General features: G+C 36.8%; 1 protein-coding gene across 2 annotated transcripts; it reads left to right on the plus strand.

Moving 5' to 3' along the window:
* The first annotated feature begins 1113 nt into the window (after positions 1 to 1113).
* On the plus strand, positions 1114 to 24183 carry LOC310634098 (glutaredoxin-like protein C5orf63 homolog). 2 transcript variants are annotated; one of them, XM_083352153.1, is made up of 5 exons: positions 1114 to 1225; positions 5842 to 5893; positions 12423 to 12540; positions 17070 to 17126; positions 22963 to 24183. In XM_083352153.1, the coding sequence occupies exons 3-5, from the start codon at positions 12430 to 12432 to the stop codon at positions 23140 to 23142; spliced, it is 348 nt and encodes a 115-aa protein (XP_083208279.1). In that variant the 5' UTR covers positions 1114 to 1225; positions 5842 to 5893; positions 12423 to 12429; the 3' UTR covers positions 23143 to 24183. The 2 variants fall into 2 exon arrangements, with proteins under 2 accessions (XP_083208279.1, XP_083208280.1); XM_083352154.1 differs by lacking the exon at positions 5842 to 5893 and having other exon boundaries at positions 1164 to 1225.
* Positions 24184 to 26419: the final 2236 nt, after the last annotated feature.

Consider the following 26419-nt stretch of genomic DNA (forward strand, 5'->3'; position numbering starts at 1 on the left):
CTTAGACAAACGCTGGCTCTTCGGCTTTGAAACGGAGATGAGCACCGGCCCCTAGAGTCGGAAACGACTAGCACGCATGTGCGGGGGAACCTTTACCTTTACCTTTTTATGGTAGTTTATGCAACTTTCTTGTAATATAGTGAATGGGAGCATTGAATAGGCCTTCTCTCTGTTCTCCATATGCTCAGCCAACACTGAGCTAGAAAAATATGTGGTAAGAGTATTTCAGTCCCCCTTTCTCCCATTTTAGGAAAAAAGCAAGTGATATTTTTAATGTAATAGTATTTATGCATTGATCTGTTTTATTCAGTAAACATTAGCACAAGATGCATGAGATATTTAAAAATCAGAATTGAAGTCCTGTAAACCTGCAGATAAAAAGTTAGATTGCAAATCCAAAAGATTTATGACATGCCCACCTGAAATATCTCTGGTCTGAAATATTCTTTCCAAAAACAAAGAAAGATTTGATTTCTGACTTTCCTGACTACATGCTATTAAATTAAATTTCACACAGTAAAAAATATTTCTGACCTTCCCTTCCTTCTTTACTGGCAAAAATAACAGTAATTGTGTATTTTTGTTTAATGAGAGTACATGCCAGTTTTGATCTAGCATGTCCCCTTTCTAAACCCATTTTTCAATATGGAACAAAGGGTTTTTTCCAGCAAAATTTTATTTTTTGTTTTTAGCCTGTGTTTTAAAACACAGACGAGTAGCCTCACAACACGTGGGATTAGAGAAAGCAGGATGTTGTACGCCAATCAACAATAAGGTCCCATAGTCCTGTGAAAAATATAATATAAACTCTTTTGGAGTCAAACCCATGCTTTCCATGCCATTGTCTTCTTTTGGAGATGTTTTCGAAAGTCAGCCCAGTATTACTTAAAGTGTTGGAAGTTGTTTTGAAGGAAGGCGTCTCATTAAAATGGACATAACAACACAATAGTCGCAACTGCAACCGCCATCACATCAGCGTCTTCGCGGGGCAAGTTTGCAACTGGAAGCAATAATTGTGCAGGGACCTTTCAAAAAGCAACTTTAAATGACAGCCGGACAAAAAACCCTCTAACGCTACAACTTCAGAGACGTCCGTCCATCGAAGTAGAAAAGGGAAGAGAGTGACTCTACACTAATTTGTATCTCTATGTGGTTTTCAGGAAGTGGAACGAAGAGAGCAGCGATCGGTCGCTGCTTGGGACTGGGACGGATTCAGCTGTGCAAGGTTGGTCTTTTGAAAGGAAGGACTCGTTATTTTCTAATAATGCAGCTAACGCTGCTCAGACTGCCACTGCTGGTTTCTCTTGCTTTAAACCAGAGTTTTTCAACCTAATCGACATTTAGATCGGTAACTTCAACACAGAATTCCCTAGCCAGCCGCATAATATGGCTTGCTATATTGCCTTTTTTTGGCATAACGTGTCCATCTATTTATTTGTACCCCACCATTATTATTTTTTACAAATTAATAAAAACAATTCGGTCTCGATGCATACCATTGATAACCCAGGGTTAAAATTTGGATAACTGCTTAGAAAAGGCAGCGATACATACAACAATAGTTGGTCTGCCAACTTTTCCAATTCTGTTCCTGTATCCTGATACAACAACCTGAGTATTGCATTTTCCAGTAGATTCTAGCCTGATCAAGAAAATGTACAGATCAGAAGAAGATCTATGACGGGAACTATTAAAACAATAAAATACTACTATTTATTTTTAAGTCATCATTCTGAGATGTGTTGCTTTTAAATTAATAAAACTACAGTTGTGGGGAAAAAACTTACGGTAGATTTCCTTCTGATCTGTACATTTTCTTTGATTAGGCTAGTTTTTATTGGAAAGCAATGCTCAGTTCATGTTGGCTTAGGGTTCAAGAATAAAATGGAAAAGTTGGTAACACAGATATCTTAATATATGTCAATGTTTTTCTTAAGCAGTTTGAATAGTCTATTATCCACAGTCTAGAAACTACAGTCCAATGGTTTGGATACATAATAAACTATATTATAGCTTAAGTATAATGACCTTCTGGACAACAGAGTAAAGCTGAGGGGATGACTGGTTCTTATAGCATGTGGAACCACAAACAATTCAACTTCAAAAACTTTTAATCTCTTTAAATTAGAACAATTCTTCCCATAGTTATGGCAATGAGTTACCAGGACCTGGTTACTTGAATTTAGAAATAAATCAGTAGCAGCAATAGATTTTTTTTCTCCATTTTCTAAAGAATAGAGGAAGTTGTGGTCCACTAGTTCGTCATAAATAAAATCCCCTTTCAGCACTGACAATGTAAATTTTTCATAACAAATGGAGCTGTGCACGCAAGTGGAGCTGTGTGCAAATACACAATCGCCCACCACTCCTGCGGCGCGGTTCGGAATGGGCGTGGTCCAGTAGTGGGTCGCGGCCTCGGGATTGGGTACCCCTGTCCTAACCATTGATAGTAACACTACTGGAAGAGCCATGGTGATGCGGTGGTTAGAATGCAGTATTGCAGGCTGACTCTTCTGATTGCCGGGAGTTTGATCGTAACCAGCTCAAGGTTGACTCAGCCTTCCATCCTTCCGAGGTCGGTAAACTGAGGACCCAGATTGTTGGGGGCAATATGCTAACTTGTAAACTGCTTAGCGAGTGCTGTAAAGCACTATGAAGCGGTGTATAAGTCTAAGTGCTATTCCTATTGCTATTACAATAATACCAAATAAATCACTGTCTTTCAGAATCTGCTACCTGCGGCAGCTATTGTTTTCTATTTCACTTCTAAATTTTTTATTAAGTTTTATTATAACATAAAAATATAGAAAAACAAGGAAAAGGAAAAGAAAAGTACAAAGGCAGAAAAGCAGCTACCTTATTCTACTTCATAGTAGGACCAGCCTTGAACAGAAGCAATAATCAAGTTCTCAGTTCGGAAGTGTGGGGGATAAATTAAGAATTGTAGATTGGCCTGACTAAAGAACATTTGCCTTGCTTCCAAAGCAGATCTGGGAGTCACAACAAGCTGGGTTGATGATGAAATAAGAAAAATTGTAGCCAAGCTTAGGTATAATAGTCATGATTTATTAGACTGCATGGTCCTTCTTTCTATCCCTCATTAGCTCAGCCTTGCTGAGACATCTGAAATGGAAAACCATGGTTTAAATGCTGCTAACAGATTAAAATATAGTTTATAAGAACAGCTGCAACAAACATTTTTTTTTGCATGGTAATATTAAGTTAGTGTACCTTTACATTCTCTTTCTCCAAAGATAAAATTGATTTTTAAATTTGGATGTGACCATATTTTAAATCCGAAGAAGTGAGCATGGGAGTATATGTGTGTCTATGTGTAGGGAAATTGATTAAAAAGGTTACATATCATATCAAAATTCTGTTCAGATCAGCTAAAGGAAAGTAGAAGTAAATCTTTCCAAAAAGAGGAAGTTCTGAGCTGCAGACCTAGGACTGAATGGAATGATGAAAATAATTATAGAGAAGCTTAAAAGAGTGTGCTTCTGATTTATTATTGAGGAAAAGAGGAGCTAGTATGTAAAATAGAGGATCTGTTTAATAGATAATTCATTATATAATAATTTTGTGGTTAAATTCATGGAACATTTTAATTTTTATTCTTTAAATTATAGTAAAACGTGTATTATATCACTATTTTCTTGCTATGAAATATGAATGGATCAACTGATCATTGTATAATAAATGATTCTTTTAATTGTTCCAATGAATAACTTTCTATTCTTTTTTAACATTTTATGTTTGATCATATTATATCTAACTAGAATGACCTTGAAATGTCACATAGCAGAAATAAATATACCGTAATATGGTGTCTTTCATTAATGCTTCAAACTTTGCTGAGCCCCAAATTAATTTAGCCAAAATACTCTTTATCTATAAGAGTCTTAGTAATTTAGTATAAACTTTTGTCTTTTACTCAATCATTAGCAGGGCTTTTCCTGAAAAGGAGAATTTATATTTCCATAACACGTTCATCAATGTTAGGACATCTATAAAGTTAGGAAATAAAAAAAACTTGTTTCCATCTAGTGATCATCCATATTTTTACAGGCCAAATATAGCAATAATCAGTGTAATCTCCATCTCCCAAAAGTATTTTGTACAATGTGCAATAAACTGAGGGCCATTGTTCCTGATCAAATTATGTTTGCTTATAGCAGCATCTATGTGTGCTCCATATTGATTTGGTATAGACAAGTGTATGACTTTTCTGGTATGAAATATGTGACTTGACATTTGTTGTATCATTCTCGGAAGAGAAATAGTAGTGGAAAGCAGGTTGCTCCTTCATTATCAGAGGTGGCAATAAATAGGATGTTTTAGATTGCAATTCTTCAGGGTATCAAAAAAGTATGTACTTTAGTTATACTGTTTATGGACTTAATTCAGAGATAACGCTAGACTAGGGATGAACAATTTATACTTACAACCAGTTGTTTAGTGACCATTTAAAGTTACAACAGACCCCCCCCACCCAACAGCTACTTATGTCTCTGTTCTGAAGTTACAATGTCTGCCCATCAAGCATGTGACTTACATTTTGAGTGCTCAGCAACTGCGCTGCATTTGTGGCTGTTTGCAATGCCCCATAGTCATGTGACTGCAATTTACAATGTTTTTTCCCCCAAAACCAGCATTTACTTCACTTTCCGGGGGGGTTGGAACAACCCATTATGAACAATGGGTTCATTTTATAACCACTGCAATAAAGGTCATAAAATTAGGTCCAGTCATGTGATGACTCGCTTTATGTCCATTATGACTTATAACCGTAATCGTCAGGCTCAGTTATGGTTATAAGTCAAGGATAGTCTGTATCTAAATGTTTTGGTTTCAGTTGTCTGTTCTGGTTTTAAACTATGTTTTAGCATTAATTGCACAAGTGCTGCTTGGACCAGTTGCACCCTGCTCCTTCCATCTACTTTCAGCATATCCTAGAACAGGGGTGTCAAACTCAATTTCATTGAGGGCCACATCAGCATTGCGGTTGCCCTCGGGGGGCGGGGGGGTATGGCCAGAGTGGGTGTGGCCTACTGGGTGGGCGTGGCTAGAGTGCTTATGGCCTACTGGATGGGCATGGCCAGCTCTACATCGTTCGCATCAAGGGTGCCTATGGGGGCCTGGGCAGGAGTGGGACAGATCTGAGGGTCTCTGGTGGAAGGAGGGTCTCTGGGCCAGGGCCAAGGCAGTGGGGGCCATTCCCTCACTGTTTCCAGGATGGCTTCACGGGCCACATGAAACCACTTCGCGGGCCGAATCTGGCCCCGGGCCTTGTGTTTGACATGTCTGTCCTAGAAGAAGGGATTGTAAGCATTCATTCTTATTTTAATTGATCATAGCTTGTCATTTCATCCTAGGAATCCTGCTGAAACCAGGGTCAGAACCATGATTATGTTTTGGTCTTGCAATAAGCCATTTAATGTTTTGAGGATGCCTGCTCCTCCTCTGTACATTTTTCTTCAGTGGAGGTTGCTTTATATGATTCTGGAAATCAAAGACCCCACATCTTAAAATTGCCAAGTTTGAGAAACACTGCAAGACCACAATTTGATTCTAATATAAAACTAAGCACACACATGCTGAAAAACACATATTTTAAACTATATATAAGGCTGTTACTTTTGTGGAGTGATTACTGCTACTCTGTCGGCTTTAACGGTTATTCTTTTATTTTGTCTAATGTATATCCTTGGTAAAAAAAATAATCCATAGCCTTTAGTCCGCTTCAGTTCAAGCAACATCCTTCCCTTGTGCTTACGACATTATTGGTGTCCATTATATGTGAGATACAGTAGAATAATTCCTTTTTGTTTTTCTGCTTAGTTTCCTGATGTTACCTCAAAAATATGGAATTGACCATTTGAGAAAGAGTTGCGTAAGAAAGATATTGGTGACTTTAGTTGATGAAATCTCTTAAGTGAACTTGCGGTTATGATATCTGATAGCTTCTGTATGCTTCAACTGTTATTAATATGCATTGCAAATAGTTGGTCTACCAGTCATGTCTTTGGCTCTAGCTATGTACCATGGTAAAACAGACAAGATTTTATAAAAAAGGGGAAAAAATCCCCAATCCCAGGCATTGTAATTCATAAAGTATTGGTAAATATGCCACCCTTAAGCAGCTGGTAGGTCCTAGACACACCAGGCTTATATCAGAAGCTAAGTAAGGTCAGTCTACTGCAGGGTTACTGAGTAGAAAAAAAAAGTCAGGAAATGTCTTTGAAAAACAGTGTCAAATTGCATCTATTGTGCTGTCAAGAAAACAGCAGAGTTGCTGTCACCAAGATTCAAGCTTGAATTGAGGGCATCTTTATTTTTATCATTGGTGTTTGGAGCTGTAACAGCCATTAGTTTATAGGTCTGGAAATGTTTTTTTTTAAATTCTAATTAAAAATTGGCAACTGAAAATTAGACATATTTATCCCTTAATATTACAGACAATTAATTCATCTAAATTGTACTTGGCTGTTCTTATTTAATAATATAAAAGGGGATTTATTGCTTTGCTCTTCTTCCTGGAATATAGCACTGGCCAAGTTTTCCCCCCATTCTGAATTATGTTTGTATGATGAATGTTATGTTTGTTTTCCAAAATGATAAATGATAGAAAGATGCCAGCAACCCCTGCAGGTGTTGTTTTATGTTAATTGAGATTTATAACACAGTTTATCCATATATATTCAGAATTAAAATTGAAAGTACCTTATATAACAAGGTTAAATGATACTCGAGCTAAATTAGTAAAATAATTCTTACTTGGTACTCTTAAGTATTAACAGTCTTTCTTCACAGTTGGTTTCTTTTGCAATTAATACACTGAAGGGTTTTTTATATATACTGTATATCTGCATGTTTTTCTTAGAATTATATTACCTCTCCATGCTTAAATGGAACACAGTTATGTTTCCAGGATCCAGATAACAGACAGGAAATATCTTTCCCAACCTGGGAAACATCTCAATATCTGGAATTTCAACTCCCAGAAATCTTACCCAGATTACATAATGGTGGAGGAATTCTGGGAATTGATGTCCAAACTGCTAGAGGGTGCCCAATTTATTCTAGGCTGTTGCAGTTGATCTCTCCCTTTAGATGAACAGTCAAAACTGGTTTATATTAGCTGCCATCAGTATTAAATATGAATTGAAAGGTAGCCTGTGAATCAATAAATACACCAGTGGTAGTATAACCTCTGTTTCCCTGCCGCCACCCCCCTTTTCAACGAAATGATGAAGTGTATGAAATTGCGGCAAATCTTAGAGCAGCTTGGATGGAAACAGTGCTGTTCATCACGGTTCATCACAGTTAAGTTGATGATAATTGTATCTAACATTTGTGTAAAACAGATCCTGAAACGTGAGGATCATGTGATAAGAGGCAGTTCAAGGCTGAGTCAAACAATCTACATGAACAGCTATTGTTGCTTTTCATTTATAATTGTTTATAATACATAATTGTTCTGGTTTTGCTTTTAACATTACAGTGCTTTTATAAAAGCTCTACTTGCATAGGAACTTATGACCTTCATTTTATTATGCTTTATTTGTCTATTTAAATGTTCCTATATCCCCACTTATACCTTTTTTAGATTTCAGTGTGGTGCATAATAATAATAATAATAATAATAATAATAATAATAATAATAATAATAATAATAATAATAATAATAATAATAATCCTATTGAAAGTGACTACCAAACAATGACTAAGATCCATAATAATAAACTTCCAATATATTCAACCTGCCCAGGTAAATAAAATTATTTTTGCCTGACTATGAAGTTTATATTACTACTCTCCCAAAGACATCTCTGAAGAAAGAATTCTAAGACTAAGATACTCTCAGTGGGAAAAAAAGATTGTGTTTCCAAGTAGTACTCCTATCTGCCTTTGGTTACAAGCCAAATCCAAGGCAAAAATCCTTGATGGTGGCAAATGACTTCTTTGTTATTACTGTCTAGATTTTGCTTTTTGTGTTCTTCATTTTTTGTCCCTCCACTTTTGCCTTTTTTTCCTCTGTGTTTTCACTTTCATTTTTCTTCCTAGAAGTCTCTTTTTCTGCTTGTTTCATGGGCCCTTTTTTCAAACTCACCATATTCTTATAACCATTGCATTTGATATAAATTTCTGTATAGCTTGGTTGTCTATTGGGATTTTGGGGAACTGCCTAACATTGGGTTTTGTGCATCTAAGGCCAAAGCATTAAAAGATTACGGAAGGAAGTGTGTAGTGGGGTACCCCAGGGCTCTGTTTTGGGCCTAGGGCTCTTCAACATCTTCATCAACGATTTGGATGAGGGGATAGATGGGGAACTCATCTGATTTGCAGATAACATCAAGCTGGCAGGAATAGCCAATACTCCAGAAGATAGGCTTAAGATACAGGAGGATCTGGACAGACTTGAACACCGGGCGCTATCTAAAAAAATGAAATTCAATGGTGAAAAAAGTAAGGTTCTACATTTAGGCAGGAAAAATCAAATGCACAGGTATAGTATAGGTGGTACCTTGCTCAATAGTAGTAACTGTGAGAGGGATCTCAGAGTCCTAGTGGACAATCACTTCAATATGAGCCAGCAGTGTGCTGCAGCTGCCAAAAAAGCCAACACAGTGCTAGGCTGCATTAACAGAGGGATAGAATCAAGATCACGTGAAGTACTAATACCACTTTACAATGCCTTGGTAAGGCCACACCTGGAATACTGCATCCAGTTTTGGTGGTCACGCTTTAAAAAAGATGTTGAGATTCTAGAAGGAGTACAGAGAAGAGCAACAAAGATGATTAGGGGACTGGAGGCTAAAACATATAGGGAACTGTTGCTGGAATTCGGTATTAACCAGTGGAACAACCTGCCTCCAGAAGTGGTGAGTGCTCCAACACTGGAAGTTTTTAAGAAGAGATTGGACAGCCATTTGTGTGAAATGGTATAGGGTTTCCTGCCTGAGCAGGAGGTTGGACTAGATGACCTCCAAGGTCCCTTCCAAATTATTATTATTATTATTATTATTATTATTATTATTATTATTATTATTATTATTATTATTATTATTATTATTTCAAGTTTAAAAAAATGTCTCACTAAATGACAGATGGTTTACACATTTAGTCTACTAAGGCTATAAACAAGAATTATACTATAGTTTATTTTTTCCTTATAATGATGTCTCATTATAATTTTACTTCTATCCAACATCTTATATAAACTAAAATCAATTAGTTCTTAATATTATTTTAGTAATGCCTTGTATCCAATCTATTTGAATTTCTTGAATATCACTTGCATTTGGCCTATCTCACCCTTGGGGACCAAATATTTCTTGAGAAATTTTCTCTTCCAATAAAAGTGTAGACTGTTCATATGTTTAGTTCATTGTTAAATGTGGCCAAATGTTTACTTTTTGTGCAATTAGAAAGATATCAAAGGGTTATAGAATAGCAACTGGGCCCAGAATATTGATCTTTGTACCTTAAGAATATTAATATAGAGGCTGATCAAGATATATCATGGGACCCCTGTAACTCTTGACTCCAAGTGTTGTTATGTGGTGGTACTTACTATTAACGAACAGATATTACCTACTGATAAATTCTGATATTCTCGTCCATCTCAAGAAGGATTAATCTTTTTTACTTTTTCTTATTATGCAAATCCTCATTTTATGGTCACCTGAATGTATATGTAAATGTTATATAAAGAAATAGCATAAATCATTAGTCATGTCCACGTGACCTCTCAGTTAAAAACCCTTGAAAATGATGTGTGAGAGAAAGATATCACAATATATCATACCAGATAGAAGAGAAAGAGCAGTGAGTAATTGGACTATAATTTAACATGATCCACAGTTCTAATAATCTGTTCACCCATCCTATCCATTTCATTTGTGATGCCAGTGTCAATACAAACCAGAGCTGTAACTAGATTTATCCTTGTTACAGATTGTATTGCATGATGGTGATTATCAAAGGTAGACATAGGCTATAATCCATCATAGAATTAGACATGCTTTAAATGTGAGTTTCAAAATAAAAGGGAGGCTAGAAATCTCATTTGAAGTAAGAGTCTATGCCCACTAAAATGAATGGCTGCAAAAGGCTGCAATCTTAAATATATCTGTTAAGATTTATGCCCCAATAGACAAACTGTGACTTACATCCAAATAGAGAGGCATAAAATATATTGTTTCAAGATATTTATTTTAAATGTGGGAAGCAGCACGTAAACAAAGGAATAAATAAGATTGTGCTTTGAGATTGAAATCTTACGTACATTTCCTTAGAGCAGACATGTCAAACACAAGGCCCGGGGGCCGGATCCGGCCCGCGAAGTGGTTTCATGTGGCCCGCGAAGCCATCCTGGAAACAGTGAGGGAACAGCCCCCACTGCCTTGGCTCTGGCCCAGAGACCCTCCTTCTGCCAGAGACCCTCAGATCTGTCTTACTCCTGCCCAGACCCCCATAGGCACCCTTGATGCGAATGATGTAGAGCTGGCCACGCCCAACCAGTAGGCCATATGCACTCTAGCCACGCCCACCCAGTAGGCCACGCCCACCCTGGCCATGCACACCCGGCCCCCTGAGGGCAACCGCAATGCTGATGCGGCCCTCAATGAAATTGAGTTTGACACCCCTGCCTTAGAGGAAAGCCTTATTCATTGGAACTTATTTCAAGGCAGATATCTATGGAATTGCACTGCAAATGAATATAATTCTTTTGGACTATAATTACAATCTTTATAAAGTGCAGTTGCATGTTTGATCTCAGATACATAGTTTTCAAAAAAAGAAAAGACATTTAAACAAGCCAACAATAAACATTTTCATATATTAAGTAACCATTGCTTCTTTACCTGCAATACGAGGGCAATTCGGAAATAAACCTCCATTTCATTATTAATGACAGACACTCGCAGATACAGAACTTTTATTTTACACAGTAAAAAACTACAACATTATATTACTTTTCAACATAATCGCCATTCAAATTGAGGCACTTGTCATAATGTCTTACAAGGTTTGAAATTCCTTAATAGTAGCTACCGGGCGCCAAATCTAGGCTATGGGGCTGATCAAAAAATCCCAATGGAACCGCTTTAAAAGTTCTTGGGCATGTCCAGAGGTGTGCGGGCGAGCATTATCGTGAACCAACACCACACCGGAAGTCAGCATGCCCCAACGCTTGTTATGGATGGCTCGCCTGAGTTTTCATCACGTTTCGCAGTAGACTTCTGAATTGATGGTTGAACCATGCTCCATGAACTTCAGTAGCCCAAGAACATTTGAAGCAGTTCTGTTGGAATGTTTTTGATCACCGCCCCCCCATAGCCCAGCAACTACTACTACTACTAAGGAATTTCAAACCTTGTAAGACGTTATGAAAAGTGCGTCAATTTGAATGGCGACTATCTCTAAAAGTAATGTAATGTTGTACAGTATTCTAATGTGTATAATAAAAGTTCTGCATCTGCGAGTGTCTGTCATTGATATCCAAATGGAGGTTTATTTCCAAATTGCTCTCGTATTATCTACAAGCTTTTTAAGTAACACCACAGATTAATTTCATCTGGTCTTTCTTTCTTTCTTTCTTTCTTTCTTTCTTTCTTTCTTTCTTTCTTTCTTTCTTTCTTTCTTTCTTTCTTTCTTTTTCTTTCTTTCATACTTAGTGCCATATAGGTAGTCCTCAACATACAACAGTTGATTTAGTGACCATTCAAAGTTACAGCAGCACTGAAAAAAATGACTTACAACATTTTTTCACACTTATGACTGTTGCAGCATCCCTATAGTCACATGATTCAAATTCAGACACTGGCAAATTCAGGGGGAAAGCCAGATTCACTTAACACCATGTTACTAACTTAACAACTGCAGTGATTCACTTAACAGCATGGTAAAATAGGGCAAAACCCACTGAACAAATCTCACTTAGCAACAGAAAGTTTGGACTCAGTTGTGGTGGTAAGTCAAGAGCTAGCTGTACCTGATTTGTATTTCAGTGAAATATAAAAGCAGCTGTCTACTAGAATCATTTCAAAGAACTAGCAAAACTCTTTCGTTAAATTAAGAGAGGTTCAAGGTAGAACACTTTGTATTCTGCTAATGAATTATTTTATTTTTGCGTGAAACAATGCAATATGTTTATTATCGCTGTGCTTTGTTAATGAATTTAAAAGAAGTTACAGCAAGAAAAATGTAATCTTAAATTTAAATTCTGCTTGTTCAATAATAAACATTCCGCCCCACAGAAGTGTGGTGAAAAGAGCATACATTTGCATTTTTATTTTACACAGTTGCTTGGGCATCACTCTTGCATGGAACTGTCTACTGATACATAAATTATGATTAATAATTAAAATGTACCATGTGTGCAATTTCAGAGGAATATTGTATTGTTTCAACAGGGCAAAGATGCTGTGGCTTCAGAGTTGGACCTTGCATCTCGCAAACTATTCAAAATCATTTCAAAGGATGTTGTGTGAAGCCAGTGTTAAACTACCAGTGTTGACGTTGTTCACCAAGGTAAATAGTAGTTGACCAAGTAAACCAAATACCGTAGGATAGTCCCTAGCATGCTGACTAGGGAATTCTGGAAATTAAACTCCACATGTCTTAAGATGGCTAAAATTGAGCAACACTTCATAGAGAATCCTGCAACCACATCTTGGAAGAATAAAAATAGGAAAATGTAGCTGTTTTCTGACAGTAGCAAGATGATTATGTGTAGAATGCTTTCAACAATACTAGGCCTGCATCAGAAGCAGGCAACCTGGGATTCCAAAAATGTTTTCCATCCTTACAGACGTGCCTAAGCTTGCAAAAGCTAATGGGAGCTGAGGTTGAGCAAAATAATGGAAAGGGTCCTCGTGTCCATTTCATGCCTATCTGGTCATATGAAATTGCTGTATATAGCCCGTTATGCCAAACATTGTATAAAATTTTGATTAATTATAGTATTCCAAGATATCAAGAGTCTTATTCAATTACTACTCCATATTTCCAGTTTGACTAAGCCTGAATTCTTCAGTATAAGGTCATTTTGTATAGGTGGCCATAGCTCTAGTACTGAGTTATGGTTCCCAAAGAAATGGCACTTGTGCTTCAGGTTGATTATTAGGGGGTTCAATAACAGATTTACCCTTATATTTCTTGGTTTCTTTTTTTAAAAATTGGATTTATCCTCTCAGGAACTGGACCAGCCCAAGATAATTTACCATAAATAAATAAATTTATTTCTTCCTGATGCAAAGGATGTCATATTGTGTTTCCCTCTTTTACCTATAGAAGCCAAAGGAGTGATAGCTGAATGTAATATCAGCATTGTCCAAGAGATGCAATGGTTTACTATACCTGGCAGTAATAGGCTAGTTTATAAGATGTGGGACAGGTCTTGTGGACTACCAAATGTAAGTTCCAAGACCAGAGAATAGCTAGAAGCTCAGAAGGAACAGCTAATGATGTACCATTGTGGTCCTTCATCTGTTCTCTCAGACAATTGCCTCATTTCTTAATGGTAACAGCTGGCCTCAGTAGCCAAATATGCCCATATAATACTTAGTCAGGTTTGCATATGATTATGCACTAGGACTGTGATTTAGAGCATACAGGGGTACAAGTGTAGCAAAACCTTCCCTGCTTTCTCCCAATAGGCCAATCCCTATTATGAATGATTTCTTGGACTTTCAGCATTGATTGATCATGCTGATGTGTTCATTTCATATTATGAATAAAATTCCAAGAGAACAGTGGGCAGACTATACTTCCTGTTGGCTGTGCTCCTCCTTTCTTGGAATTGGGATGATGCAAACTCTACAGTTCCTGCCCTTCAGCCACTGTGGCAACCTCCCTCAAAATTTACTCGTAACTCATAGCTTGAGTTTGATTTGAAGGATTACTGACCTGGCATGTTCTCTTGTACCCATTTTGGCTAGCTGATGACAGCAAAGAAGCTCGAAATAGCTGTCCTAGTCTCCCATTTAACTTTGTCAGAAATTTGAATATAGATTATTGAAGCTAGTTGTATAGCTACAACAGAAGGCAGAAATATCTTACAGATATTTGCAGAGTATAGTCTCTAGTACCTAGCTAACTACATCCTACTGAGTAGAGCATCAGACAGCATGTGTTCTCTGTATGTTTGCCTGGGAAGAAAGGGAGAAGGAAGAAAGGCAAAGAAGGGCACAAAGTAAATCTTTTAAGTATCTTGATACCACTGTCCTCTTGTGCCATTTGGATTTATACTTCCCAAAGTGAAGAGTGTATTGATTGATTACTTAATGACCCTTGATAACCGAATTAATATCTCAGCTCAGTTCATTTGTGAGACAAATGTTTCTGTTCAGAAATAAACAATTTTAAAAAGGGAAGAAATAAGCAAAATGTAATTGAATTTCAGCCTGTTTTATTTAGCTGATCTTATTCAGGCAAGCTGAGCTAAATTTTTATTCTTACTTGTAATTTGAATATAACAAAGTTGTTTCAGTGCTAGTTTATACTCTAAATAGAAAAGAAATTATGAATAATGGTATGATGGGGGAAGGGAATTTTTAACTATGGAAATAATGTTTTGCAAAGCCTTAGCTATAGCACATGCCGAGTCTTAGCAGTATGAAATTCAATCAGTACCAAAGCTTGCTTAGGTGGTTCATTAGGCCAGTCACTCTTTCTCAGCCCAATCTACTTCACAGAATGGCTATTGTAAGAAAAAAATAGGATGAGGAAGCATTATCTAGTAGATGTATGATAGAGGAAGGAAGGAAGGAAGGAAGGAAGGAAGGAAGGAAGGAAGGAAGGAAGGAAGGAAGGAAGGAAGGAAGGAAGGAAGAGGAAAAAAAAGAAAGAATAAATCACATTTTATGCAGGCTTGCTTTATTAAATAAACATTTCTTTACAGAATGTTCAAAAATGTCCAAATAGCAGAAAAGATTAGTTCCTTAGAGAGACAAAAAACAAGCTCCTTTTATTAGCTTAATGTAATATTTTCATTTTGGATCCATTCTATCCAGTTCCAATTGTGTTTTTAAGTAAACAGAAAAATTATGCTACAAAGAATACACAGAAAGAATAATGGATGCCCAGAAGGTACGTTTGTTCTCTAGCAAAATCGCAGTGGGAGAGACAACTATTTTAGAGAAGAGAGAAGAGAGAATCTTAGAGAAGATTTTTCTGGGTATATCAGTGTTCCTGGAATGCATAATATTGAATTGATTTAGAATGGAAATAAGGAACCTGCCAAAATATCAGTCTAGATTCTTCTTGAAATTATACGTGGACCAATAATCTCACTTGAGAAAAGGCAATTTTTCTCTGTCCTGGACTGTGTAGTTCATGCTGACTTTGATGTACTGCAGGGACAGGGAAGGATCAGAGTAGGTTAAAATGATCCAAACACATGCAGCATTGAAAGTGCCTTGGAGAAATCTAAATGGCTTCCAGATGGTACTTGGGGAAGTGTCCCAACCATCTAAAGGATGGTTTTGCCAGGAGCCTAGTTGAATGTAGGGATAACAAAGCTCTTGATAGGATTGCTTCTAAAGATCCTCTCCCTGAATGCCAGTCTCAGAAGGCCCTTGATTCTCTGAAGGACACTTGAAAATAAAATGCTAGAAGAGATACTTAGAGTGATGCTGGTGCATGGCAAGGAGTAAATCTAACTGAACACAATATTGACTTCAGTTCATGGCTACATCTTTTGGCGAAGCAAAAATTTCTCCTCTGTCCTTTTTTACATATATATGTACAGGGCTATCCAAACGCCCTTTTCAAAGTGACCCAAACTCCTTTAAGGAAGGATAGGTTAATTAATAGTCTTATTAATATTAACATAAATAGTCTCTTGTGAGTTCTTAGGAGAGTTATTTGCAGTTAAATTACTTGCATCAGCTCAAAGTTAGAATCCTACTGAATAGAATCCAAGAAGTGATAAGAGTAACATATAGTGATGTTACCTGGAAAGAGTTTGAACATGTTCACCTTGAAAAAAGTACTGTATAGTATGTGAGGTAGGATCTGTCTTTTAAAAAAGTAAGAAGCTGTAGTTAAATACAGAGCCTGAATTCCATTTGTACACTTTATTGAGCTCAATGAAATGTGTTTGTGTGTACCTTCTGTGTTACAGGATGCTATAAATGAATTCATTTCATTTGTTCTTGCTGAAGAGAATGATGAATCTCATCCTGAGTTCTACCCACTGGTCTTTGAATTGGCAGAAAACTAGACAACATTATTCTGGCAACGTGTATTCTGCCAGAGGCACAATGCTGGCAAATAACGTTGTTTTTATTTACAAGCGCTGTATTAAAACAATGAATTCCTCTTCTCTTAGCAATTGTTACCAGCCAGCTGATAACATTGGATAGTTAGGTCCGTTTTGGACAGGGTTTTAACATTATTCTGAAATAACTAAAGTTGTGTTCCAAAGAAGCTTAGTACCACCCAAATCTGGGCTACCTTTGAATACACCTGCACAAACCACTTGTGCCAGAATGGATTATCAGGCTCATTTTGGATTTGGATTTATCACAATTCCAGAGAATCACTAAATCTGTATTGAAAAGAAGAGCTGAGAAGTATAGGAAAAGTTGTGCCCTGAACCAGAAAAAAAAAAACTGGCTCTCTCTTTCCTCCTTCATTATGCAGTCCTTCATCTGCCATCACTGAGAGCTGCTTTTTAGACTATCCAGGTATCTGATCCAGGAATTAGTTCAGAGGCCTGGCAGGTATAGGGGAGAAGGCATTTTCAAAGAATCCAACTTTCCCATTGCTCAGAGCAGAATGACCTTGGAAGTCAGCATTACAAGGACATGACGGAATAAAGATTGGCAGGATATATGCCAGGGTTAGCTTATCTATCCTCTTTCAGGGTTGCCTTCTGAAGTAAGATAGATAATTCTGTCAATGCCACCTCTCTCATTCTTCCCCTTCAATCCAGGATACAGAATCCAGTGTCAACTTATGCCGAAAAATATTGTCAAAATGGTTTGAGAGCATGTGAACAAGCTTTATGTAGCCTGTGCTATTTTTCATTACTGCTTTTTTCTTCCCTCTTTAAGCATCCCTGTCCTTTATGTGAAGAAGCCAAAATGATGCTTGAGCCACATAAACACAAGGTAGGTTAATACAGTCCTTTGTTTCAGCAGAACACCGACACGCAACATTTGAAATGGGGAATCAGAACATTCCTGTTTGCAGAAAGACATGAATGCGTTAGCATCAATTTCTCTTTCATTTAGCATTTTTTTAAATTAGTTTTCACAATTGATTTTCATAAAGCCAGTTCTCAGAAAACACTTTTACTCTTTTTGTTGCATCTGAAAATTGTACTGCTCTATTACAAACTGGCATCAGAATTGGCTACAGAAATTAAATGCCTTGATTGGTCATATTAATTATCTTCAGTATCCAAAAGAGAAACCATGAGTCATCTAGGTTTATTTATTTATTTATGCTTTTGGGTAGCTTGACCAAATTATATGCATTGCCTAAAAAAAATCTAGGAAGAGTAGCCACTTTTTTTGGAAATCATTCTTTTCCTTCAGCACAAGCACATTTAGATGCTCCTCTCTAGACAACTCTAGTGTTTTCAATATTTACATGGAACTATTGGAGAGAGTTGATCAGTAGATTTGAAACCAGGTATGATCTGTATGGGACGCGGTGGCTCAGTGGGTTAGGACGCTGAGCTTGTTGATCAGATGGTCAGCAGTTTGGCGGGTCGAATCCCGAGTGCCGCGTAACAGAGTGAGTGCCTGTTACTTGTCCCAGCTTCTGCCAACCTAGCAGTTCGAAAGCACGTAAAAAATGCAAGTAGAAAAATAGGGACCACTACGGTGGGAAGGTAACAGCATTCTGTGCGCCTCTGGCGTCTAGTCATGCCGGCCACAAAGCTGGCTCTTCAGCTTTGAAACGGAGATGAGCACCGGCCCATAGAGTCAGAAATGACTAGCACGCATGTGCGGGGAACCTTTACCTTTACCTTTATGATCTGTATGGTGATGATACCCATCTTTGGATAAGGATGGGGTTGCCTGAATGTATGCCGGCATTTGATAAAAAGTTGGGTGAGGAGTTATCCTCAATGGAACTGCATCTACATGGAAGGAATTGTGTAGTGGGGTGACCCAGGGCTCTGTTCTGGGCCCAGTGCTCTTCAACATCTTCATCAACGATTTGGATGAGGGGATAGATGGGGAACTCATCAAATTTGCAGATGACACCAAGCTGGCAGGAATAGCCAATACTCCAGAAGATAGGCTTAAGATACAGGAGGATCTGGACAGACTCGAACACTGGGCACTATCTAACAAAATGAAATTCAATGGTGAAAAAAGTAAGGTTCTGCATTTAGGCAGGAAAAATAAAATGCACAGGTATAGTATAGGTGGTAACTTGCTTGATAGTAGTAACTGTGAGAGGGATCTCGGAATCCTAGTGGACAATCACTTAAATATGAGCCAGCAGTGTGCTGCAGCTGCCAAAAAAGCCAACACAGTGCTAGGCTGCATTAACAGAGGGATAGAATCAAGATCACGTGAAGTACTAATACCACTTTACAATGCCTTGGTAAGGCCACACCTGGAATACTGCATCCAGTTTTTGTCACCATGATGTAAAAAAGATGTTGAGACTCTAGAAAGAGTACAGAGAAGAGCAACAAAGATGATTGGGGGACTGGAGGCTAAAACATATAGGGAACGGTTGCTGGAATTGGGTATGTGTAGTTTAATGAAGAGAAGGGTGAGGGGTGACATGATAGCAGTGTTCCAATATCTCAGGGGCTGCCACAAAGAAGAGGGATCCAGGCTGTTCTCCAGAGCACTTGAGAGCAGGACAAGAAGCAATGGATGGAAACTAGTCAAGGAGAGAAGAACCTAGAACTAAGGAGAAATTTCCTGACAGTTAGAACAATTAATCAGTGGAACAACCTGCCTCCAGAAGTGGTGAATGCTCCAACCCTGGAAGTTTTTAAGAAGAGACTGGACAGCCTTTTGTCTGAAATGGTATAGGGTTTCCTGCCTTAGCAGGGGGTTGGAGTAGATGACCTCCAAGGTCCCTTCCAACTACTTCTTCTTCTTCTTCTTCTTCTTCTTCTTCTTCTTCTTCTTATTATTATTATTATTATTATTATTATTATTATTATTATTATTATTATTATTGAAATTTAATAAGAGGGCATTTGCTCATTTATATTATTTTTACTACATTACATTAGTAATCAAAGTTATTAAAGAAGATAGTCTATAAACATGCAACAGCATTCACACTGTAATTTAACCTCAGAATTCGTAATCTTGATAATTATTAAAGGGGGTAAAATTTTGAAAAATTATATTGTAAAAGGCCATATTGCTTTTACCTGTCACTTCATTGCAAATAATAGCCTAGTTCAATTACTGACTGAAAAATTTACAATTTTTCTAGATTTGATATATTTCAAATACTAGAGATATAGTACATAAGAACATGTGCAAGTGTTAAGTAAACAAGTAACAATTTCATCAACTTCCCATAACAAAAGAATTACTGGGAGCTGTGTTCAACCCATGTTAAACTTCTAACCCAGTGTTTAACTGGGAAGTTCTGGGAGCTGAAATCCGCACAACATAAAGATGCCAAGGTTGTGAAACTGCTCTTACCACTATGGAACATCAGAAGCAGTAATAGCATCTGGACAAAATACCGTAAATTAGAAATGCTTGAATTAAATAAACTGCCAAGAAATAATCTGATGTAATTTTTTTTAATTCAGCAAACACTTTAAAATGGCTTTTTCAAAACTGCATTAATACAAAGTAATAATGTTATGAAAAGCTTAGTTGATTTTTTTAAAATGGATTTCCCTACTATTTTATATGCTTCCATATGATTACCTATCATACTATTCCTTTTCAAGGTAAACAAAGTTATACAAAACGCAGAAAAGGACGAAAAAAATACTAAGCCAAAGAAATTAAAAGCCCGAGATAAGGAAATGAAAAGGCAGCATAGCTAAAAACAACTTATGCCAGTGCTATTCTGTATAATTTTTCATAACTTTCTGTCCCTGCAAATCATCCTTATTTCTGCCATACTGTATCTATGTGCCACTTCATATGCTGCCTTTTGTTTTTTCAATTTTCTTCCTGTTTTTGAGGATCTTGTTAACCTTCCTGCCTTTTCTCTGCCTCTTGATCCATTAATGGTATAGTCCTTAGTAGGCAATGCCACAGTAACTCTGTTAATTTAATCTATATCTTTGGTATAAGAATAAGAAAGTATTTTTCAACATGGATTATTCCATAATAAACTTTCTATGGGTAAATCAGTCAAAATAATCCAGTGTTGTAGGCACCAAAACAAAGTGGCATTAATTTTTAACCCACACAGAGATTCTGATACTTGTCATGGACTCAAATAGAGGCTTTCAAGTTTAGCCCCCCCCCAAAGAGGTTAAGTTCTGAAGTATTGAATAATCATTAATTGAAGGTAGGATAAATGTCCAGTGATGACCATGATAGTGGGAGAAGTCAAATCTTTCCCTATAGTTATAATTTGTGCAATAAAATTATTGTGGTCATAAGTCGAGGTTTATCTATACTCAAGTTGGTCTCCAAAAGTGCTCAAAGAGAATATGTTACTGCTGGACATTATACTTGTGTGCCAGCTGCCAATTTGCTTTAAGGCAGACATGTCAAACTCGCGACATCACGTGACATTGCGCAACGTATCAGGACGGTTTTGCCATTGCCGGCGATGGGGTGGGCGCAGCTTCTGCGTGACGCATCCGGCCTGCGGGATGGCAGTTTGACTTCCTTGCTTTAAGGCATTATTTCCCCAGAACAGTCTATTCCAGTGAAATCATTTTTCTATTGCCACCTTCAAAAAAATGTTAATACTTAGTATGAATGTATATAATCCAACACTTCTTATGGGTAAATCATTCTGTTTGAATTGTATAAATAAAATCCACCAGCGGACAAATAATGATGGATAAGTATGGTGTTATATAAATCTTTTCACCTGGTGGTTAACATAGACATTTATTACAAGCACTCATTATTTTAATAGTATGTTACAAACTTCATGATTCCTGTGAAATGCATCATTTTTATACATTCTGGTTTAAAAAATCAAGTTTATTCCTATTTATAATTGTAAAAAAAAAGATTGGACACTCTGGGAGATAGAACTCATGTGAATTTCCCCCAAAACATTGTCTCTACTTTCCCTTAGATTTAACTGACCATTTTTAAAAATCCCTCTCTGAGTTGGGATGAGATGATGATGATCTTGGTTGGGAAACTGCATCAGAGTTTTAAAAGGTTTTTTTTGTAAGCTTCATATACCTTGATTTAGGATTCTTAGGAGAATCTAAATTTCTCTGTGATAACCATGAGCTGTTTTGGCTTTACCTCCATTAACCTTTCTCTGGAACTACCTTCCTACTTTTTTAAGCCCTTGCTAGCTTAAGAGATTTAGCTCCTTTGTTGGCTTTTAAAAAGGCCCTACTATATATCTTTTAAATAAACAATGCTTAATTGTTGATTTTGTTTGCTTCTAACTGTTCTTAGTTCCTTTAATTGTGAAAGCGTGTTATGTTATAAATCATCAAGAGATCTTAATTATTATCAATAGTGTTTCATAAGTACTAAAATTGGAAATATTTCATGGTAAAATAATTCAGTGTTAAGTATTATAGTTCCTACCAAAATAATTGCCTCAAAATCTTCATGGCTTTGATTTTCTCCATTTAAATGCATAAGATAAAGCAAATATCCACATAAAGTGGTTACTGAAACAGAAGATGGGTGTGCTATTTTATGCAGCCTGGAAGTTATATTAATTGATTTTCTAAAAATATAGTCAGAATCCCAATCAATGGGATTTCCTTTGTATTAAATACCTGATTGTTTCTTTTTCCAATTTAAAAATTTGCTAAAACTGTTTCTTTGTTAAGCAGGAATGAATTAGTGTAAAGATTTTCTGAAATTGGAATGAGAGTGAAAGAGAAGAAATCTGACTGCACTGAAAATTTGGTCAACATGTAATTCAAGACAAATGCTTGCTTTCATTACTAGACTCATTTAATTTGCTTTATTCTTTGTTTATTCTGCTCCAAGGCCTCCAGGAAATAATACTTTTTATATATAATGGAACCTGAAGCTTATTGGACCAACTGCACAGGGCTGATTTGCACTAGAATAATATTGGGAGGTCAGGAAGCAAGAAAGCCCTAATCGGTGTGGGGCTGAAACATGGAGATGAGATCATTCTAGAAAGCAATCTGAAATCAGATCTAATTAGGGCATTTTAATCTCCACTGCCATTTTATATATCTTTTGTCTTCCCAAATGGAAGCAGTTGAAATCTCTCCAGCCTAGTAAGCATGTCTTCTATAAGTGACTCACAGTTACCACTTATAAAACCATTAGGAATACCTCACATGGAGGTAGCCAAAGGTTATCTAGGATGCTTGACAAAAAAGAACATACTTACTGAACCATAATTCGGGGAATTAACACAAACCTGAGTTCACATAGCAGACTCCAGCATAAACTAATCTTACGAGTTGGGTTCTTCCAACATGCTAGACTAAAATATGATTGACTGGATTGCAGTTCAACTTATTGGGCAAATGTAGCCTATTGGCAATCGTTCATCACACTGCTGGCAAATTTCAAAATCACTTGTTCATTTGTAATCTAAGTGTGGACAAATTGGGAAACTATTTCTCACGACTTTTTTATCTATAGCAATAGTCCTTATATGGGTCCTCTTATTCAGATCATTCAAAAATTCTTGCTGAAAAAAATAATAAACCTAATCAGTTTTTCCAATGGAAGTATTGCTTTACAACCTACATAGATTTGCTCTGAGATCAATTCTTTTAACATGATTTAGTATTATGCTTTTCTAATGTTTGGCTGCTAGTTATTTTATTGTCCATTTGTTTTTGTTGTTTTTTAGTTTATTTTGGAGGAAATAGATATAACTCTACCAAATCATTCAGTTTGGCTTGAAAAATACAAGTATGAAATACCTGTCTTTCATCTGAATGGGAAATTCTTAATGAAGCATCGGGTAAATATACAAAAACTAGAAAATCAACTCTTGAATTTGGAATTACAAGATGAAAGAAAAAAATGAAGAAAAAAATGAAGATATTTAACTGCAAACCATAAAGATTGCATTGATCATTTTTGTATTGCCTTTTCTACAAATAAAACCCTACCCTGCAAATTTTATAATCAACTATCAGAGTTGTGTTTGATAACATGCTTATTTCATATTGACGATGTTCTTACTGACAGTAAACACAACACTCATTTTAGAGTTTTTTTTCCCAGTTGTCATACATCACACATACACTTTAGACTTTATGCTAATACTAAACAATAGAATATAATTGTATTAATAAAATTGAAGCAGCATAAAGTTTGGTCCCAAAATAATTGAAACAATCTGAAACCAAGTAAGCTTATTGTCAATTTCACCTTCATTATTATATTTGTTCTTAAACATTTTATAACTTTCTTTGGGTATCAGTTTGCATAGGTAACAATAGATTTCATCTTAATGCTAAAGTTATATAGCAGCCTTTCCTTTTAAATATGTTGGACTTCAACTTCCATTATTCTGTTGGCTTGGAATTCAGTGCCTCTGGAAGGTTTCCAACTGAGAGAACTTGCCTATATAAGCACGGGTAGTCCTCAATTTACAGCCATTTGTTTAGTGACTGTTTGAAGTTACAACAGCAGTGAAAAAACTGACTTGTGATTGTTTTTCACACAATCAAAATTCGGAAACTTGGCAAATGGTAGATATTTATAACAGTTGCAGTGTCTCAGAGGTCATTAGATCACCGTTGGCAACTTTCTGACAACGAACCTGGCTGCAGCCATTTTTGCTCATTCTAGTTTGCCACAAGAATGGGAGGGGTGTGGGGGGATTTCCACTAGTCTGTTTTACTGTCCCGTGGGAACCAAGGTCATTTTTGTCAATTATATGGGGGCGTGAGCATTTTGTCAGAAAGCCTGCCAAATTCTTCTATTAGGGAATGTAGCTGATTACATCACATGGGGATGGGAAGTTTAAACTTTGTAATATTGTTTCTCTTTGAAAGGAACTTCAGACTTGGTTTCACTTTTGACCATGCCGATACTATGTAACCAATAAACATGTTGTTTGAGGAAATCTCAAGCCTCGGAGTTCTGATTTATTTGGTCTTGTCTGTCGGAACCTTGACACAAAGTCAATGGGGAATCCAGATTAATTTAACAACTGCGTTACTGACTTAACAGCAGTGATTCACTTAACAATTGTGGCAAGAAAGGTCATAAAATGGGGCAAAGCTCACTTAACAAATGTGTCTCTTAGCAACAGAAATATTTGGCTCAATTGTGATCTTAAGTCAAGGACTACACGCACATACATGAAAACTGGCCACTCTTTGTGAAAATGCTTGAATTATTTCTGATTGCTCCTGGAAGCCAGTCGAAAACTTCAAATCCTGTACTAAGTAGTAACAGCATTCGGACCAAAGTCCTTTTGGCTATATTGGCAAAAAGACAAATAGGTGGATCGTTGAAATAGATTATCTTCAGAGTCTTTTCCAGTTCTGTGATCTGTTTCCTCATAATTGGTCTTTCATTAGAGGCTTATTAGTTAATGATGCCTCATTAAATATACATAAAAGTGGATCCAAAAGGTAAAGAGCCTGCAGCAGTGTGTGATAGCCTCTGATGTGATTTGCTTTTACTCCCATGGAAATTTAATAGACGCAACAAGCAAAGAGGTTATCTTAATTGGTATAAGTGCACTTTCTATAAAGCCTTGATGGCTGTACACAGAGTATTCAAACTGAGTCTCTGGCTAGCTTAAACCAATTGAAGGTTTTTTCTAATTTGCGTTCCAAAGGAACTACTCAGAGAATCCTCGTTTTCCCAACAGGCTTGCATCTCTTTAAAAGGATAATTATTAACCCTAAAAATCAAATATTTCATTAGGGAATTTAATTGTTGGCTTTTGGTAAAGATCTTTGCCAATGACAAAATGTTGGTAAATGGAGATTAATATAACCCTTTTGTACTTTCCCTTCTGTGCTTTTTAAATCTTTTTTTCTTCTTATTCATCCCAATTCTTTGAGGCTCCCAGTTGCTCTGATTATTATTTGTGTGTAAAAAAGATGTCGAGACTCTAGAAAGAGTACAGAGAAGAGCAACAAAGATGACTGGGGACTGGAGGCTAAAACATAAGGAACGGTTACTGCAATTGGGTATGTCTTGTTTAATGAAGAGAAGGACAAGGGGTGACATGATAGCAGTCTTACAATATCTCAGGGGCTGCCACAAAGAAGAGGGAGTCAAGCTATTCTCCAAAGCACCTGAAAGTAGGACAAGAAGCAACGGATGGAAACTAGTCAAGGAGAGAAGCAACCTAGAACTAAGGAGAAACTTCCTGACAGTGAGAACAATTAACCAGTGGAACAACCTGCCTCCAGAAGTGGTGAATGCTCCAACACTGGAAGTTTTTAAGAAGAGACTGGACAGCCATTTGTCTGAAATGGTATAGGGTTTCCTGCCTGAGCAGGGGGTTGGACTAGATGACCTCCAAGGTCCCTTCCAACTACTACTACTACTACTACTACTACTACTTATTATTATTATTATTATTATTATTATTATTATTATTATTACAGTTTAAATGAGTAAAGCATATTAAAGTTGTGAACTCATTCATCTTCGCAAATGGTCTCTATTGTGAAGTCCTCTTTACGGCAGCTAGAATGGAAAACTTAGGCTGAGCTCAGCACATAAAAGTGTGTTAGAAAAGTGTAGCTATGTCCTTAATGAACTCAGCTTTGGTTTAATGGAGCCTACTCCTTCTATTAATACAGCTGCAGCCTATGCTTATACAGTATGTACTTCCTAGCATATGAACTACTGCTGCAGCTTTTAATCAGCTGTGAGTGCAATACAATCAGGGAATGACATCTTCAGAAGAAGAGGGGGAAACGATCTTCCCAACTAAAGATGAAATTAATGTTATGGTTTGTAATATAGTCTGTCCTCTGAAATGCCATCACTGAGAGTTCTGACTACTAGAATTATTATTATTCCTGTGCAACAGACTAATATATGCAAAGGTCATATTGAGAACACAGCTTGTAGTATGCTTATATGTCCTTATTTTATTGATCTGCGTGTCTGTAGTGAAGGTAGATTGCCATAACAATGAACCTGCACCTTTTAAGAGTAATATGCACATATTTGATTATATGCTACCCAGAGTTACTTTTGGTGTAAATATATAAAATGTACACAAAGTTACATGAAAAAATGGACATGAAATTAAAGGTTTCAATGAATCCTTAGGAAATAGAAGCTGTACAGCCATTGGTGGGATTCAGCCAGTTCGCACCACT

Source organism: Vipera ursinii (genome assembly GCF_947247035.1).
Source record: "Vipera ursinii genome assembly, chromosome: 2".
NCBI classification, from domain to species: Eukaryota; Metazoa; Chordata; class Lepidosauria; order Squamata; family Viperidae; genus Vipera; species Vipera ursinii.